At 39.0% G+C, this 15,157-nt stretch overlaps 1 protein-coding gene across 2 annotated transcripts in view; it reads left to right on the forward strand.

The window, feature by feature from the left end:
- The window catches only part of ACO1 (aconitase 1), a 38,694-nt gene that overhangs the window by 16,674 nt on the left and 6,863 nt on the right, over positions 1-15,157 (forward strand). For both annotated transcript variants that reach the window (XM_059874138.1, XM_059874137.1), the window contains exons 5-16: positions 483-552; positions 657-840; positions 4,169-4,308; positions 5,258-5,429; positions 5,872-5,972; positions 6,938-7,054; positions 8,307-8,466; positions 11,591-11,726; positions 12,525-12,609; positions 12,882-13,038; positions 13,583-13,707; positions 14,479-14,583. In XM_059874138.1, coding sequence (XP_059730121.1) covers positions 483-552; positions 657-840; positions 4,169-4,308; positions 5,258-5,429; positions 5,872-5,972; positions 6,938-7,054; positions 8,307-8,466; positions 11,591-11,726; positions 12,525-12,609; positions 12,882-13,038; positions 13,583-13,707; positions 14,479-14,583 — 1,552 coding nt within the window. The remainder of the gene's footprint in view (positions 1-482; positions 553-656; positions 841-4,168; positions 4,309-5,257; positions 5,430-5,871; positions 5,973-6,937; positions 7,055-8,306; positions 8,467-11,590; positions 11,727-12,524; positions 12,610-12,881; positions 13,039-13,582; positions 13,708-14,478; positions 14,584-15,157) is intronic.

Consider the following 15,157-nt stretch of genomic DNA (forward strand, 5'->3'; position numbering starts at 1 on the left):
TTTCTCTCATATAGTGAACATTGACCAGATTTATGCTTCAGTTCTTTCAAACTCTGCAGACTTAAGTTAGGCAGCTGATTCAAGTGAATAATTTGTTAACACTGTTTTGAAACACAGTCTTCAGACAGCACTCTATCATAGTGACAACAAATGAAGTTGCAGGACAGTTGCGTTCCAGTTTACTGCCTTGCTGATTTCTTCTGATTTAAGTGTTGGAAAAGTCACATTTTGCTAACATGCAGTGTTGCTTTTCTCAGGCTTCAACATTTAGACCTGCCAAATGCAGATTAGTATTAACATTTGAAGCAGAGTTCAGGTATTATCTCTTAAGATTTCTTAAATCCTTTTCATTGGTTGCCTGTAGTGATATTAAAATGATGCAATGGATTAGCATTAGCTAATAAATCTTCTTTCAGCCTTTGACTAGATATAAAATTCACGTGGTAATTTTGGTTCCAACAGCTGATTATTTTCATTTGCAGGCCAGACAGCTTGCAAAAAAATCAGGAGCTGGAATTTGAAAGGAACAAAGAAAGATTTGAATTCTTAAAGGTACCAACAAAAACAATCTTATTTGCATGGAGAAAAGTTCAGTGAATGAAAGTTCTTCCAGTGCTCATGTTGAAAATATTTTACTTTAATTCCTTTTGTTTCAGTGGGGCTCTCAAGCTTTTAAAAACTTGAGGATTATTCCACCGGGCTCTGGGATCATCCACCAAGTGAACCTGGAGTACTTGGCAAGAGTGGTGATGGATCAGGATGGCTACTACTATCCAGACAGTGTGGTTGGCACTGACTCGCACACCACCATGATAGATGGCTTGGGGGTGCTTGGCTGGGGTACGTACAGCAGTGTATCGTGAGCAATCTCTTGGCTCAGGGAGCTGTGTTTTGGGCTCTGGTGAGTTGATCCTGGTTGGCAGATCACCCCCACCCAATCACTTCCTCCATCCTCCTGCTAGCACAGTGGAGGAAGAGAACTGTTAATCTAAATCCAAGATTAAAGTCATGGGTAGAGACCAAGACAGTTTAAGTGAAGAGGGGTGAGTGCAGGGAAAGAAAACGAAAGAAGTGATGCAGAAACAGTCAGTCGCCAGATCCAGTCAGCACACCAAAGCCCAGCCAGTTCCTGGGCAGTGGCTACTTTGGAAAGGCCACCTTCCCAGTTGGTGATGCGCCTGATGTTTTATGGCATGGAATGTCTCATTGTTCAGCTCTCTTCAGCTGTCCTGGCTGTACCTCTTACAGTGTTTTTCCCACCCCAGCTTACTTGCTGAGGAGTGAGAAACAAAAAGCATTGATGCTATGTAAGGACTGCTTAGCTATAGCTAAATCTCTGATGTGCTATCAACACCAGTTTGGTCACATATCTAAAACATGGCACTGTTTGGGCTGCCATGAAGAAAAGTGATCTCTATTCCAGCTAGGCACACTTACATTGCCTAACCCCAAATGCAAGTAACTTGATAAGGTCTCTTACAGTTATATAAGACTTTGTAACTAAGCTCCCCTTTCTGGTAATTGCCTCAGATGATTTCTGCTACATGTGTTGTTGGCTTTGTTTGGGTTTTTTTATATATTATTTTCCATTCTCCATTTAAATGACAAGGAAGTAGATAAGGAAAATATTAAATTTAAAAAGAGAATTGAACTATCACGGACCATCCAATTTTTCTTGTGTTGCTTAGCTACTTTAAAAGTGTTGGATTATCCAAAAAGTACTGCAAATAAAAGTCTATTAGGTGGAAGGTGCTGAAAATGAAATCTTGTTGGAACTCAGGACATCCCTCTGGGAGTCTGGAGTTTCCTGGGACTCTTGCCAGGGGGCTCAGAGACCCTGGCACACAGCCCAGAACACCAGTGGGTTTGATCACGAACCATGGAGCAAATTGTTACTTTTATAGAAAGAGATAAAGGCCACAATAGTGTAAATAGTGTAAGAATAAAATAATTACAGAGTGTAAATGTAGGTTTTAGGATTTTTGGTATAGGGGTTTCTGGGGACAAGATGGAGGGATTTAGGCGTGTCTAGCCTTTCTTCTTCTTCTTGTCTACCTCCATCTTGACTGGTGATGTTGGCACTTTTAGATTGGTCTAGAGTAGAAACCCACTGTCTAATATAGATGATAGGTATTGGAAAATAACTGTAAATATTGTACATGTAGTTTTTAGTATATAAAGATAACACTGCCCTGGGGGTAGGCAGAGTGCCTCTGACTGTCCTGCCGAATGGATCTCGGCTGGACAGGGAGAAAGAATTTTATAGATAAGATACAATAAACAACCTTGAGACCGAGAAATGAAGAGCCCTGACTCCTTCTTCAAGCACCAGGCTGGGAAAAGAAACTTTTGAACTTTTCTCAAGGTCACTCTGACCAGCTAGAGAGAGAGAGACCCCGACAAAATCTGGATGACTTAAATATGGTTGGAGAGGACATTATGCAGAACAGAACTGTGATGTTCCAATACCAGTTCTCTGTACAATATTTGTTACAGGAATAGATATAAATAATTTATTTTTCCTTGTAGTGGAAACTGAAGTGCTTGAATTATTGAATAAATAGGTAACTATGGAGTGGAAGTATTTGTAGTCATCCCATATAGTAGAAAAGACTTCAGCTGAGCCTTTATTTTCCTGTGATATGGTGATAGGAGCACTATTGAAACAGCTGTTGTACAAATACTGAACACACTGTGTTTTTAAAGAGTATTTGTTAGCTGTTCATGAATGTGCTTGTAAAGTTCTGAGCACCACATATGGTTGGACTTTGTGATTTTAATAACCCACCTATTGTACTGCAGCAGTATTGGTTGAGTGAGACTTTCTGAATCAAGGGTGAAAGAGTTCCTGGCTTAGAATACAAAGGTAAACAAGTTCAATGTATCTAAAGCATGACATCTCTTACTCTGTATTTGGTTGCAGCATATGTATGGAGCCATTATTTAGATGAAGTTGTAGCACTAAAGGCTTCTTGGAAAAGTGTGACTCAGCCTCAGTTTTTCTTCAGAATATGAAAAGTATAGCTGGAGACAGTCTGTAGCATATGGGCTGAAATTCTTGCATATTCTTGGATTCAACATTTTTTCCAGAGGCTGATGATGTTGAATTTGATTTGTGACTGTCAGTGGTAGTCAGTCAGTTATTTTGACTTACTTTGAATGTTTAAAAATTATTCAACACCCAGTGAAAGGAGCCACACAATTGGATCTGTCACAGCATTATCTTTTAAATTAACAAAGGTATATAATTTTGAATGAAAGAAATTAGAAATTATTTTTCAGAACCATACTTAGATTAAGTGGGAAAAAGGATTGGAGTAGTGATTTGGCATTCATAAGCAGCTATTACAGGCAGTTTTTTCTAGCTTAGTATTCATTAAGCTAAACAAAAGGTAGAAGGAGATTTCAGAGAAGAAGATAAATATACGAGGGACTTTCTACAGGCAGAAGCAGTTATAAAACTGCTTGATGGCTTGTCTGCTTAATGCTAAATTGCTAGATAATAAACATCATGGCTTTGTTGGATTGCCTATGACTAACATCTTGATATGTTACCTTAATAAATTAGCAGTATTAAGTAGTAGCTGGAATTCTGATAGTGAAGGTGTGCTTGTGCAATGGTTTCCACCTACACATTCCTAAACCCTGTTGAAACAGAGTGGACATAAGGGAAGATATTTCTATCTTAACAAGTACCTTTTTGTTAGCATTCTTTAGTAACATTTCTTTCTTTCAAAATAATTTCTGATTTTTTGTTAGGTGACCAGCAATCATGGTCTGCATGTTTCACTTACAGCATATACTCAGTGCCATGTCAGTGGTTCTTGGTTTGTTGCATTACAAGCTTAAGATATTAAAAAAAGTTTTACATCTGTTATTGTAAAAGCCAAGCATCCTTAGAGTCAGTTACTTAGATTCACCTAATATCCCATCAAATGGCTTAGGAACAAGGATGAAACTACGAAACTAAATGAAATTTAAAAGCCCAACCTTGCAGGAACAGCAGCTAGATGAGGAATGCCTCTTAGCAGAAGACTCAGACTGTATGCTTTCTCTCCCCTTTCACACCTTAAATAGAGTACTCATCAGGCAGTTGACTTCATGAGTTTATCTCTGACATGTTAATATCTTTCTGAATAGTCACATTGTGTCCTCCTGTTGTGTGCAGGTGTGGGTGGCATTGAAGCAGAAGCAGTGATGTTGGGACAGCCGATCAGCATGGTTCTTCCTGAGGTGGTTGGCTATAAACTGGTAGGAGACCCTCAGCCACTGGTAACATCTACTGACATTGTGCTCACCATTACCAAGGTAAATTACCAAGATTTGATATTTTGTTGTTACTGCTGAGAGATAAACACATTCTGTAGGACAGAGCCACTGTACAGAATGTGTAAGAACCCTATGTGTGCTTCCAGGCAGCCATTTTGAATTTTTTAAAACCTTTATCACTATCTGTGGATTGGATTCAGCTCATTAAGGACAATTTTTTAGGCAACTCTGTTTCCCAGAAGCCACACATTTTGGAATTCAGTAATGTTATGGAGCAACAGTGCTTTTTCCTCTGCCTGAAAAGAACCCTAATGACTTATTTTTTGAGGTCACCACTTAAAATAAGGCAATATAAAATCTGGAAACCAGACAGTAAGAATTGCAGTCTTATTTCTTCCACAGGTGCAGGTGTTTGACTCTTGTCATATATTTATAATATGTTTACTCACTCTGTGCATTGTCACTGAATTAAGAGTATTACTGGGTTAGCATTAGTGCTGTTGGAAGTCAGAAATCTGGTACAGAAGTTCATAATGCAATGCTGTCTACAGAGAGACCTTCAAAATGGGAAAGCCAACTTTTTTTTCATCATTTTATTCAAATGTTGAGTGTGTTCAGTTTGACTCGTGTACTTGTGCAGTTGTTTCTCCCTATTTTTCTATCTTCCTGGGTTTGCTGGGTGAAGACTCCCCACACAGTTCTCTTCCTCTTAGAACATCATGTTGAGAAAAATCCAATTGTAAGGCAGTCTAGTTAAAATGAAAGAGCAAGTTTTAGAAGAAATATGGTCCTATGTTGTACCTTATTATTGAAATTTTACATCTCTGTGTCCTCATCTTCATGATTTAGTTTAGCAAAACTTCTTGATTTCAAATGGCTGTAGAAATCTTCATAAGCGATTTTCTGAGTCAAAAGCTGGATTTCATAACAGACATGCTCATGTCATTTGACACGTAACAATGACACTGGCACTGTATTTTTATAACAGCATCTTCGCCAAGTTGGAGTCGTGGGTAAATTTGTGGAGTTTTTTGGTCCTGGTGTTGCCCAGCTGTCGATTGCTGACCGAGCCACCATTGCCAATATGTGTCCAGAGTATGGAGCAACAGCTGCCTATTTTCCAGTGGATGATGTTAGCATTGGGTACCTGGTACAAACTGGTGAGTATAAGAAGAGACCACAAGTTAAGGGGTAATTGAAAGGATTCCAGGTCTATCTGACATTAGCAGTGGGATTGAATCAGGTGAAGCCTTCTGAGCTTCAGTTAATTTTTTTCTTGGTATTTATTTATTGAGACTAGTTTTTGCCCTTAGGATGCATGTTTAGGAAGAGCTGAGTGTTTGACTTACAGCAGCCTGCCAAAAATCTGAACCTAGATTGTCCAGATGACAGAAATAGGATGCTAAGATTTTGTTCTGCAAAAGCCACTAAGTCTGCTCCATTGGTTTGTTGTTAGTGCATCTCTAATATTTGTCTTGAAAGGGTCTTGTAGTGCTATTGACAGTGTGCATGTTATGCACTTTTTTTTGCTCTGTTCTGTCAGACCGTGGTTCCTCCGTTTCACTTGCATTTTGGTTTTGCTGTATCTGGCTTTCATTTTAGGCCGTGACCAAGAGAAGGTTATGTGTACAAAAAGGTATCTTGAGGCTGTGGGAATGCTTAGAGATTTCAAGAACTCTTCTCAGGATCCGGACTTCACACAGGTTAGAAACTACTCTGTTTTCTGGCCCCTTGCTTTATGCCCTGTCCTATTTTATTGTGACAATTATCTGTTTTTCACAGAAACTAAGAAATAGTTAAGGGATCCTTGTTCTTTGCATTGGTCTGCACAGCTGTCTTATTTTAAGGCCCAATGGAATGAGACAGCTAGCTCTTCAGGTGTGAAAACTTGGATGTAGGTATAGATTGGCTCTCAGCTGACCTTCAGCTGGTGCAGATTCTTTCAGTTTTATTCGATGGAGCTTTGACTGAAGGATAGTCTGAGCTGTACCTATGGAGATAATATAGATGTTGTGTATGTAAGCCCTGTTTGCAGTTTTTTTCTGTTCAGTCAGTTATTTCACTGTGTGAATCAGGACCCTTAGAGGCTCTCTGTGGTAACCACAGAGCACAGTCAATTTTCTGTGCAAGAAAATTAAGATCTTACTCTGTGTCCTGGAAAGCCAAGAATATTCCTGGTTTTCTCTACTCTGAAATTTTATTTGTTGTAACTTATGTTTGGGTCTGCATGATTATTCAAAAGTCTTAGTAGATTTGGAAGGATGTAGCACATTATGAAAACAAAGTTGGAAAATGGGTGAGGAATAGATTAATAGTCCGCTTTGTTTTGTATCTGTTCCAGTATTTCTTCACATCATTTTTTAACCTGCTTCTAGCATGTAAAAAGACAAATTAAAAAATAATTTGTAATTCTTAGATGCTTTAGTTACATTGGGTTTTTCAGTAACTTTAGTACTTTTAGCCATACCTGTGAGCTGGCAGCATCTAAAATTAGAAGTGTTCCTTTTCTTCTGCTCTTCCAATTCTCATGTGTCTTCAATAATTTCTGCAAGTAATGATGTGCAGACTTAGCATTGATTCAACAGCAGAGGTAAGCACACCTATGTCTTACCTGGCTTCCACTTATCAGGCAGTGCCCACCCACTCTCTGTTTTTCTTACTTGAACAGGTTGTTGAGTTGGATCTCCATACTGTTGTGCCTTGCTGCAGTGGACCAAAAAGACCTCAGGACAAAGTTGCTGTGTCAGATATGAAGAAGGACTTTGAGACTTGTTTGGGAGCCAAGGTAGGGACTGGGAGCATTTAGTTAAACAAACTAATTCATGCTTATAAAAGCTGTCTGGTATTCAGGAACTACATTGTGGGGTTGTGTGTTGTTTGTTTGCCTGCTGAAAAATAAATGAACATATTTGACTGCAGTTTCAAAGGTGGCAGAAGCAACAGGTAGTTTAAAATTGTGGTGTTGCTTCTCTTGCATGAAAGTGTTAATGTCCTATTGGAGTAGTATTTCTTTCTGATCTTAGGCCTAACACGGTTTTGACATAGGCTAGAGATTTCTGAACTCTGCCACAATGGGAGATTGTTAACAGAGGGAAAAATACCCACTGCACTGTGTTCTCAGATAACTACCCTACTCTTCAGTTCTCCAAGCATTCCAAGCAGGTTATGCCCTGAATCCACAATGTAATTTGCACTAAGTATTGAATCTGTTCAGCAGAGCAGAACTGTATGTGTCTCTGTGACTCTTGGGTGTTGGTAGTAAAGACAGAAAACAACTGCATTCTGCATCATCCAGTCAAAAGTGGTCATTGAAAGAGGAGCTAGATTTATATTGGAATGAGTATTCCTTGATACTTAAGTTTTCTAAATCAGTTTTAATTCTTACCTGATACAGTAACCACCATTGTTAAAGGCACTACAGAACTCCGGTGATTTAAAAGAAATCTAAATTGCAACAGTTCCTAATAATTCTTGGTTTGTTACATTTTCCAAACTCCACTAGGTAATCTTATGCTTTCAGATCTCTAAATGTAATTTTTCATGGCATGAACAGTGCCTGCTTGCTCTTTGCTGTTTTTTCCAACTGTCAGACCTTTGCCTCTCAAACCAGCTCCTGGTATACATTCAAGGTGTTTGATAATCCTGGCGTAAAAATCTTATATGTTATGCTAAAATCTAAGGATTAGATCGTGTGCTAAGACTATGTGTGGTCAGGAATGTCTAACAAGCAGGAGTAAGAAGCATCTGAGAAATCCAAAGAAGGATATATTCATAAAGGAAGAAAATACAAATATGTTTTGCTGCAAAGGCTGCCTGTTTTACCAGGAAACAGACAAGAGGAGAAACTTCAGAAAGAATGATTTTTGTCCGCTGTTTTGGTTGATCAGAGATGCAAGCCTTCACCATCAGATCTGAAAGCACAAGCACGGATGTGACTAACAGATGATTTTCATTGGTGAAAAAACAGCCCATACTAATGTTCAGTTAAAATGTTTATGTTAATCACTCATTTTGATTCTTACTTTCTCCTCCTACAGCAAGGATTCAAGGGATTCCAAATTGCACCAGAGCAGCACAACAGCATAGTAAAATTTAATTTTGAGGGGCATGACTTCGAGCTTGCTCACGGTTCAGTGGTGATTGCTGCCATTACAAGCTGTACAAACACCAGTAATCCCTCAGTTATGTTGGGTGCAGGTAAGCTGATTTACCTAATGTGCAGTAGTTTCTCTATAACTCTGAATGTGTGTCCTAAAGACAACGACAGCAACACTGATGTAATTCAAGGTGTACAGTGCTGGTTTTGCCATTTGGAGTGTTAAAACTGAGCTTAGTTTCTAAGGATAGTGAAGGACTTGTGGAAGTTGTAGCTGGAAATGTAAGTTGACAAAAGTGTATTCTTCCTGCACTGTCTTTTCTACAAGACAAGCTGGAACTTAATTAATCAACACTTTTGACACTTTTCCAAATGCACAGAAGCTGATATATAGAGATATGAAGAGGCTGTTGCCAGAAGAGGGACAGTGAAGCATGGTCTTTCATGGCAAGTCCAAAGGTGCTCTGATCTGTCAGCAGAGTGAAAAACATACATTTAGCTAGAGGTTGTCCTCTAAAGCTGTTACAAGGGTCTGGGGGCATGGTAGGTGTGAGTAGAGGAAGCAAATTGTGTTCTCAGGGATTACCAGCTTTCAGAGCCATTTCATTTACATCTTAACTGCATCCAGGACGAAGCCAGAGACAAGCTTGGTATGCACCACTACAGAACAGTTAGTCTGACTTGGTTGTATAAAATTTCAGCTCAGGAGATTGTTCATTTTAACATGACTAGTCCAGTCAGAAAATTTGTCATTCCTAATGTGTGCTTCTGGCGACAAAATAGGAATGAAGAACGTCAGCTTGAAGGGTTCAGTGCATACTTGACAAGTTTGGCCCAGTTTCCTAGTTTTACATGTTTACATATTTCTTTCTCTGCTCTGGAAACATATACATAGATGGTATCTGTCACTGTATGATAATTGCTGCATTGAGGCTTGCTACTCTGTCAGACTGTTCATGCGATGCAGATTTCATTCCTACAAAGGTCAGAAGGGATGTGCAGTACAAAGGCCCTTCACCAGAGAGTATTACTTCCTGATTAAAGTAATATAATTTCTATTTGTTCCTGTGTGGTGCTGGGAAGCTTTTGGGCTGTCAGCAGTCTCTGTCAACAGTCACTTTGTGTTTGGCTTTTTGATGTGATATTTATCGCTTGTTTTTAGACTAGCATCTATCTTTCCATACTTTACATACCAGCAGTTCACTCCCTCCCAGGCCAAAGGTCTTTTAAACTCCAGCAACAGGTTTGAAGTCCATCATAAACTAAGATGTGAGGCAAAGGAGAAGCAGAGGAGAGACCTGCTCGTTTTCTTAGCACTTTGAGAGGAATTGAATTGAGTTCAGAATTGAACAAGGTGTCCCAATCCACTTGCTTTTAACAGGACAGCCAAAGCAGCATACCTCTTTCCTCAGGTCCATTCTGCATTATCACAGAAACATATCTGTATTTCTTCCAAGGATCAAGAAGTAGGTTTTCTCCAGGCAGACTCTGTTTGCCTTGTCTATTCCCTTAGTTCTAGGTGGATGTATCCCTCAGTTGTGCCTCTTGAGAATAGTTTCCTCTAGTGTTTGGCTCCCAGGCTAATGACATGCATTTTTAACCTTCTCTGAAGCAGTAGGGGTGCTGAGTGCACTTTGAGTGCATTACTACTATGCAATGCACAGCACCCTCAAGAATGTAGTCCTAAGGATTTTGGTGTATGTGCTCAGATTTAGTGACTACTCTCACTTTTGCTGCCTTTCTGTACAGCAGCATTTATGTTTTGACTTTGACAAGGAAGGAAAAAGTAGTTCTGTCAGTCTCTGATAACTGTTAGTAAACAGCAGTGTTGAGAATACCCACAAGAGATACCCACAAGAAACACAATCGTTTGGCTTTCAGGATGAGGTTTCAAATGAAAGTAAATAAACATACAGTGTTCCCAATTAAGTAAGCAAGCTAAAAAATCCAGGATATGAGCAGTTGTTTCAAACTACTGCTATATATCCTGTGCGCTATGCAGGGCCTGTGTTTCTGTGGGGATAGTGGGTATGTGCTGTAGGAACTTTGATAGCCTAATCTGACCTTAAAAGGTGTTGCATTAAGGTTGCTCAGAGGAACTGAAGTTCTGGCATTTCCTTGCCTACTTTGAGAGTTTGACTATGCTATCTTTTCAGAACTGGTATAAGCAGCAAGACAGAGGCCAGCACTTTCAAACAGGCTGTCAAACTCTCAGTTCCTAGGATGACCCTTTGTTCATGGTCTCATTTGCATAAGTATCCAAGAGCTCCAGTTTCTGCAGATTCCTCTAGTAGCTAAGGAAGCTCGGCAACTTCAGGAATAGGACTGCTTCTTTAAATTCACATGTGTAAGCCATCTCACACAACACTTTAAAGTGTCATGGTCCAGGTCATGTCTAACAGAAGTGCCAGACAGCTGGCAAAGACAAACCAGTTTGATGACATCTTCCTGTTGGAGATCATGTTGAATCAAAGCACAGCTTATGTCTATTTTCTTATCTAAATAAATGTCATGTGGGGGGGGGGAAATGCAGCATGGGAATGTGAAGTTTTGCATAGTTTGCCTATCTGCTGTTTCTTTTATGTTCATCCTGGAAAAGAACTGGAGAGGACTTGTTCTCTGAACATGCATCTTGGTATGGACAATTTATTTCAAAGGAAAGAATTAAGGATAAATGTGTGTCTAGTAAGACCTTCCACTGAAATATCTCTATACCTATTACAAATCCAGGAGTGGTAAAGCAGCACTTGTGCAACAAGCTGTGGATTGTGAGAAGGCTTGTTTGTGGCAAGGGCCAGTATTGGTGCTCTCATAGCCTTCTTCTCCTGAGGGCAGCAAGTCCTATGCTGGCAGTTTCTTCTCTGAGGTTGCTATGCCATGGTGAGTGGGAACTTAACAGGTCTTCATTGCAATTTTTGTGAGACATTTGTCTTACAAATTGTGCTCTGAATTTTGAATGTCTTCTTGCTGCCACAGGGAGAGCATCTTATTGAAAGCAACTTCCATCAATTTTCTAGTGGAACAGAAATTGCAGGCTGGTACAGTTCAACAGATCACTTGTCCTCTAGCTGGCTGTCATGGAATTAGTGCTGTTGGCTTGCTGTACCATTTCATTGCTGGTGCCTTTTCTGTTCCCAGTTATTTAATGGTATCTCTTCTAACATGTTTATCCACCAAACTGTCTCACTTCCAGAAAAATTTGCAGCTATTCTCTGTATTTTTCAGGTTTGCTTGCTAAGAAAGCTGTTGAAGCTGGTTTGACAGTGAAGCCGTACATTAAAACTAGCCTGTCCCCAGGAAGCGGGGTCGTCACTTATTATCTGAGGGAGAGTGGAGTTATGCGTTACCTTTCTCAGCTAGGGTAGGAGTGCTTTTCTTACTGTTGTCCTATGGCTGCTTAACTAAAAGCATTGTCAGCAAGTGTTACTCTTGAGCTAAGAATGACGCGAGAACAGACAAGAGACTCAATTGTAAGAAGAGAAAAGAAGCTTTATTACAAAGAGTTCTCCCATTTATATAAACTGATACATTTTACTTGATTAACTAGTTAATAAAAAACATCTTTTTTACACACAGTCTTTGAGAAGAACAAGAAACAAAGTGAAAAAACAGCACATGCAGATTATTTATACGAACAAGTTATCACATTCCTACAACTCCCTAAAATTCTCACAAACTACTGTGAGAAACAATTGCCATTTCTCCCTCCCTGACCAAGCTAACATCCACAAACAAGTGATGCAATAGAATAACAATTTCTCTGTACAGCCTAAAAGATATTGCAGGTACCTTACAGTGTGATCCTGCATGAGGAAACACATTGCTGTTTTGCTGGCTGGCTTTGTACCAATGATGAAGGCCTGCTGTAACTTTTTGAAGACCTATGTTCTTAAGCAGGAGAATGAGTTATTTTCAAGACTAATTGTTTTGAAACAGTGTAAATGACACTATATTGTTGTTCCTCTTGCTAGGTAACACATTTTCCATGGACAGTCACTGCAGTGGTAAAAATAGAGCATTTAAAAAATGCTGTTCTCAGTAGCATTTCTTTTGTTAAAACAGTGTTTCTCCTGAAAGTAACAATTGCCATCTGCTGAGTGGTTAAGTGTCTTGCTCCAATGTAGCTTTTTATTCACCATTATCTTTATACTTTGTATAGGTTTGATGTGGTGGGTTATGGCTGTATGACATGTATTGGCAATAGTGGACCCCTACCAGAGTCGGTTGTTGAGGCCATTACGCAGGTATGCAGTCTTTCCTGTGCAGCTCATTTATTTTAGCTGTTCTCTGTTGTGTGCTGTTCTGAGCTGTATTATTCTGTGTGTTGACTCTTTTCAGCTCTGTACCAAGTACACTCAGTCTATATTCTTTTCTGTAGGAAGTGTTTTGGAATTGTTCAGGAGACAGTTCTGTTACTGGTCATTGTTGTTGCAGGGCAGTGAGGCTCTGCAGACTTGCTGTGTGAGTGGATTCTGCAAGCACCTGACCTATCTTTGTCTCAAACTCCATCTTACAGGGAGACCTTGTGGCAGTGGGTGTGTTGTCTGGCAATAGGAATTTTGAAGGGCGTGTCCATCCCAACACCCGTGCTAACTACCTGGCCTCCCCGCCGCTGGTGATAGCCTATGCAATTGCAGGGACCATCCGGATCGACTTTGAGAAAGAGCCTTTAGGTATGACAGTGTTGGGATGCTTCTTTTCACAGCTTATGAACTAAATTGTTGGGAATTAAGCACTTCAGAAACATTTGTCCTAGGGAAGTGCTTTGAAGTACTAAGTGCCTCTGGGAGACAAATTATGCAAGTGTTAAGAGTCAGAGCAACAAGGAGTCAGAGATGATGGAGAAAGAAAAATGCTCTGGCTTGGCTTCCCCATGATTGCACTGGGTCATAATTTTGATTATATCTGGGTGATAGTCTTTCAAGAGCCAACCTGAGGTAGTAGATTTTCAAAGATCTTCAAGGACCTTCAAAGCATCTTTCCAGCATAAATGATTCTATAAATTATTCTGGAAGGCCATTGAAAGTCACAAAAGAAGGGTTATGTACAGGTATTATCAAGTTTGTGATTCAGTTTTCTGTAAGATCTTTGCAAGTGAAATAAAGTGTATCTTGTGAGTGTTGCCAGGAACTCATAGCTACAGAACACAGTGGTAAACTTTTCTTTCTTCTTAATGAAAAATATGTGCAACAAAATTGACAATACCATCTTATACAGGAATAAATGCTTCAGGGAAGAAGATTTTCCTGAAAGATATCTGGCCAACAAGAAATGAGATTCAGGCTGTTGAGCGTCAGTTTGTTATTCCTGGGATGTTCAAGGAGGTCTACGAAAAAATAGAGGTGAATTAATCCTCTTGGCAGTAGTTTGATTGATGTACTATGCTATTCTGAAGATATTAATAAGATGATCATGATAATGAAATTAACCTTTTTCATGTCTAGCTTTTGATCATGTTCTGACAGATATTCAGATGAGGGTTTTTTTTTTTTTAAAAAAAGTCTTCTGATAATTAATTCGTTCTTTCAGACAGACATGTTTTGAAAATTGCTCATTATGATATTTTTAATGTTACATGTAGATGATGTGTTTTCAACAGCCACCCTCAGCTGATAACAGAAGGTGGAATATTTCAGCTTCACAGATGTTTGATTTTTTTCAGCTGACATAAAATTCATTTGCATTAACTAATAGGATTAATATCAGAAAAAAGACTTGTACTTGATAATGTCTTCCTGCATATCTTTCTCAATTGTTGAAATAAAATATTCATACCATTTTTATGTTAGGGAAACTTCTTCAGATTACTTAAAAATACAATAGACATTTATAAAGTGTTACCTGTGTACATAATACAGGTTATTCTCAAAAAACAGGGTGAATGTGTCTTCTTTTGTAATGAAATTAGGATTTTCCTAAATCTTTTAACAGATAGAATCATTAAAAGACACCCACAAAAGTAATGTAGAGAGTTATGTGTATTTTCCAAAGTGCGCTAAGAAATACATAAGGCTTTTGCTTAAGTCTAATTTGTAATTTTATCTGGATTCTGACATGATTATGTTGCTTCTGAAAACTTAGAAATCAATGAAAGGATTTTGTATGTTTTTCAGACTGTAAACAAAGCTTGGAATGCCTTAGATGTTCCTTCAGATAAACTGTATACTTGGAATCCCAAGTCTACTTATATCAAGTCTCCTCCTTTCTTTGATGGTCTGGTATGTACGTGCTTTCCCTTTGAATCAAGCCAAAGAGTGCAGTGATCTTGACTCATACTGAAGGAGAAGGAAAGCCACTTCAAGGGGCCTGAGAGGATTCATAAAAGCCTATTGAGGCCTTGGTTCTTAAATGTTAAAATTGTGCTATTGTGTTTATCTTAATACAAAGGCATGAGTGAATCTCAAAGTTGTAAGGATTCCCTTTCACTTCAGGGCTCTTGAAAAGTCTCCTTTTCCTTTTAAGTTGAAATACTTCTAAATAGTCACAAAGCAAGTGAAGAAAAACAACAGGAAATTAAATGCACTGTTTGGCCTGCTTGCATGTTGCACCAAATAGTTCAGTGTTTGAACTGGTAATTCAGTGCCATTTAAAAGTAAATGGAGACTTTAATGCATGCACATGTCTAATAATTCTCAATTTTGATTCATGTATCATGGGAAGCCTTGGCTGTTTTTTTTTGTCTGCAGTATCTTCTTCGTGCATGAACTTGCTGGCAGACAACCAGGTCATGATATTTGTTCAAGAACATAAAGGTTTTTAATAGTATTGGGTTTCTTCTTTCTCCTAACCTGT

Source organism: Haemorhous mexicanus, chromosome Z (genome assembly GCF_027477595.1).
Source record: "Haemorhous mexicanus isolate bHaeMex1 chromosome Z, bHaeMex1.pri, whole genome shotgun sequence".
Taxonomy (NCBI): Eukaryota; Metazoa; Chordata; class Aves; order Passeriformes; family Fringillidae; genus Haemorhous; species Haemorhous mexicanus.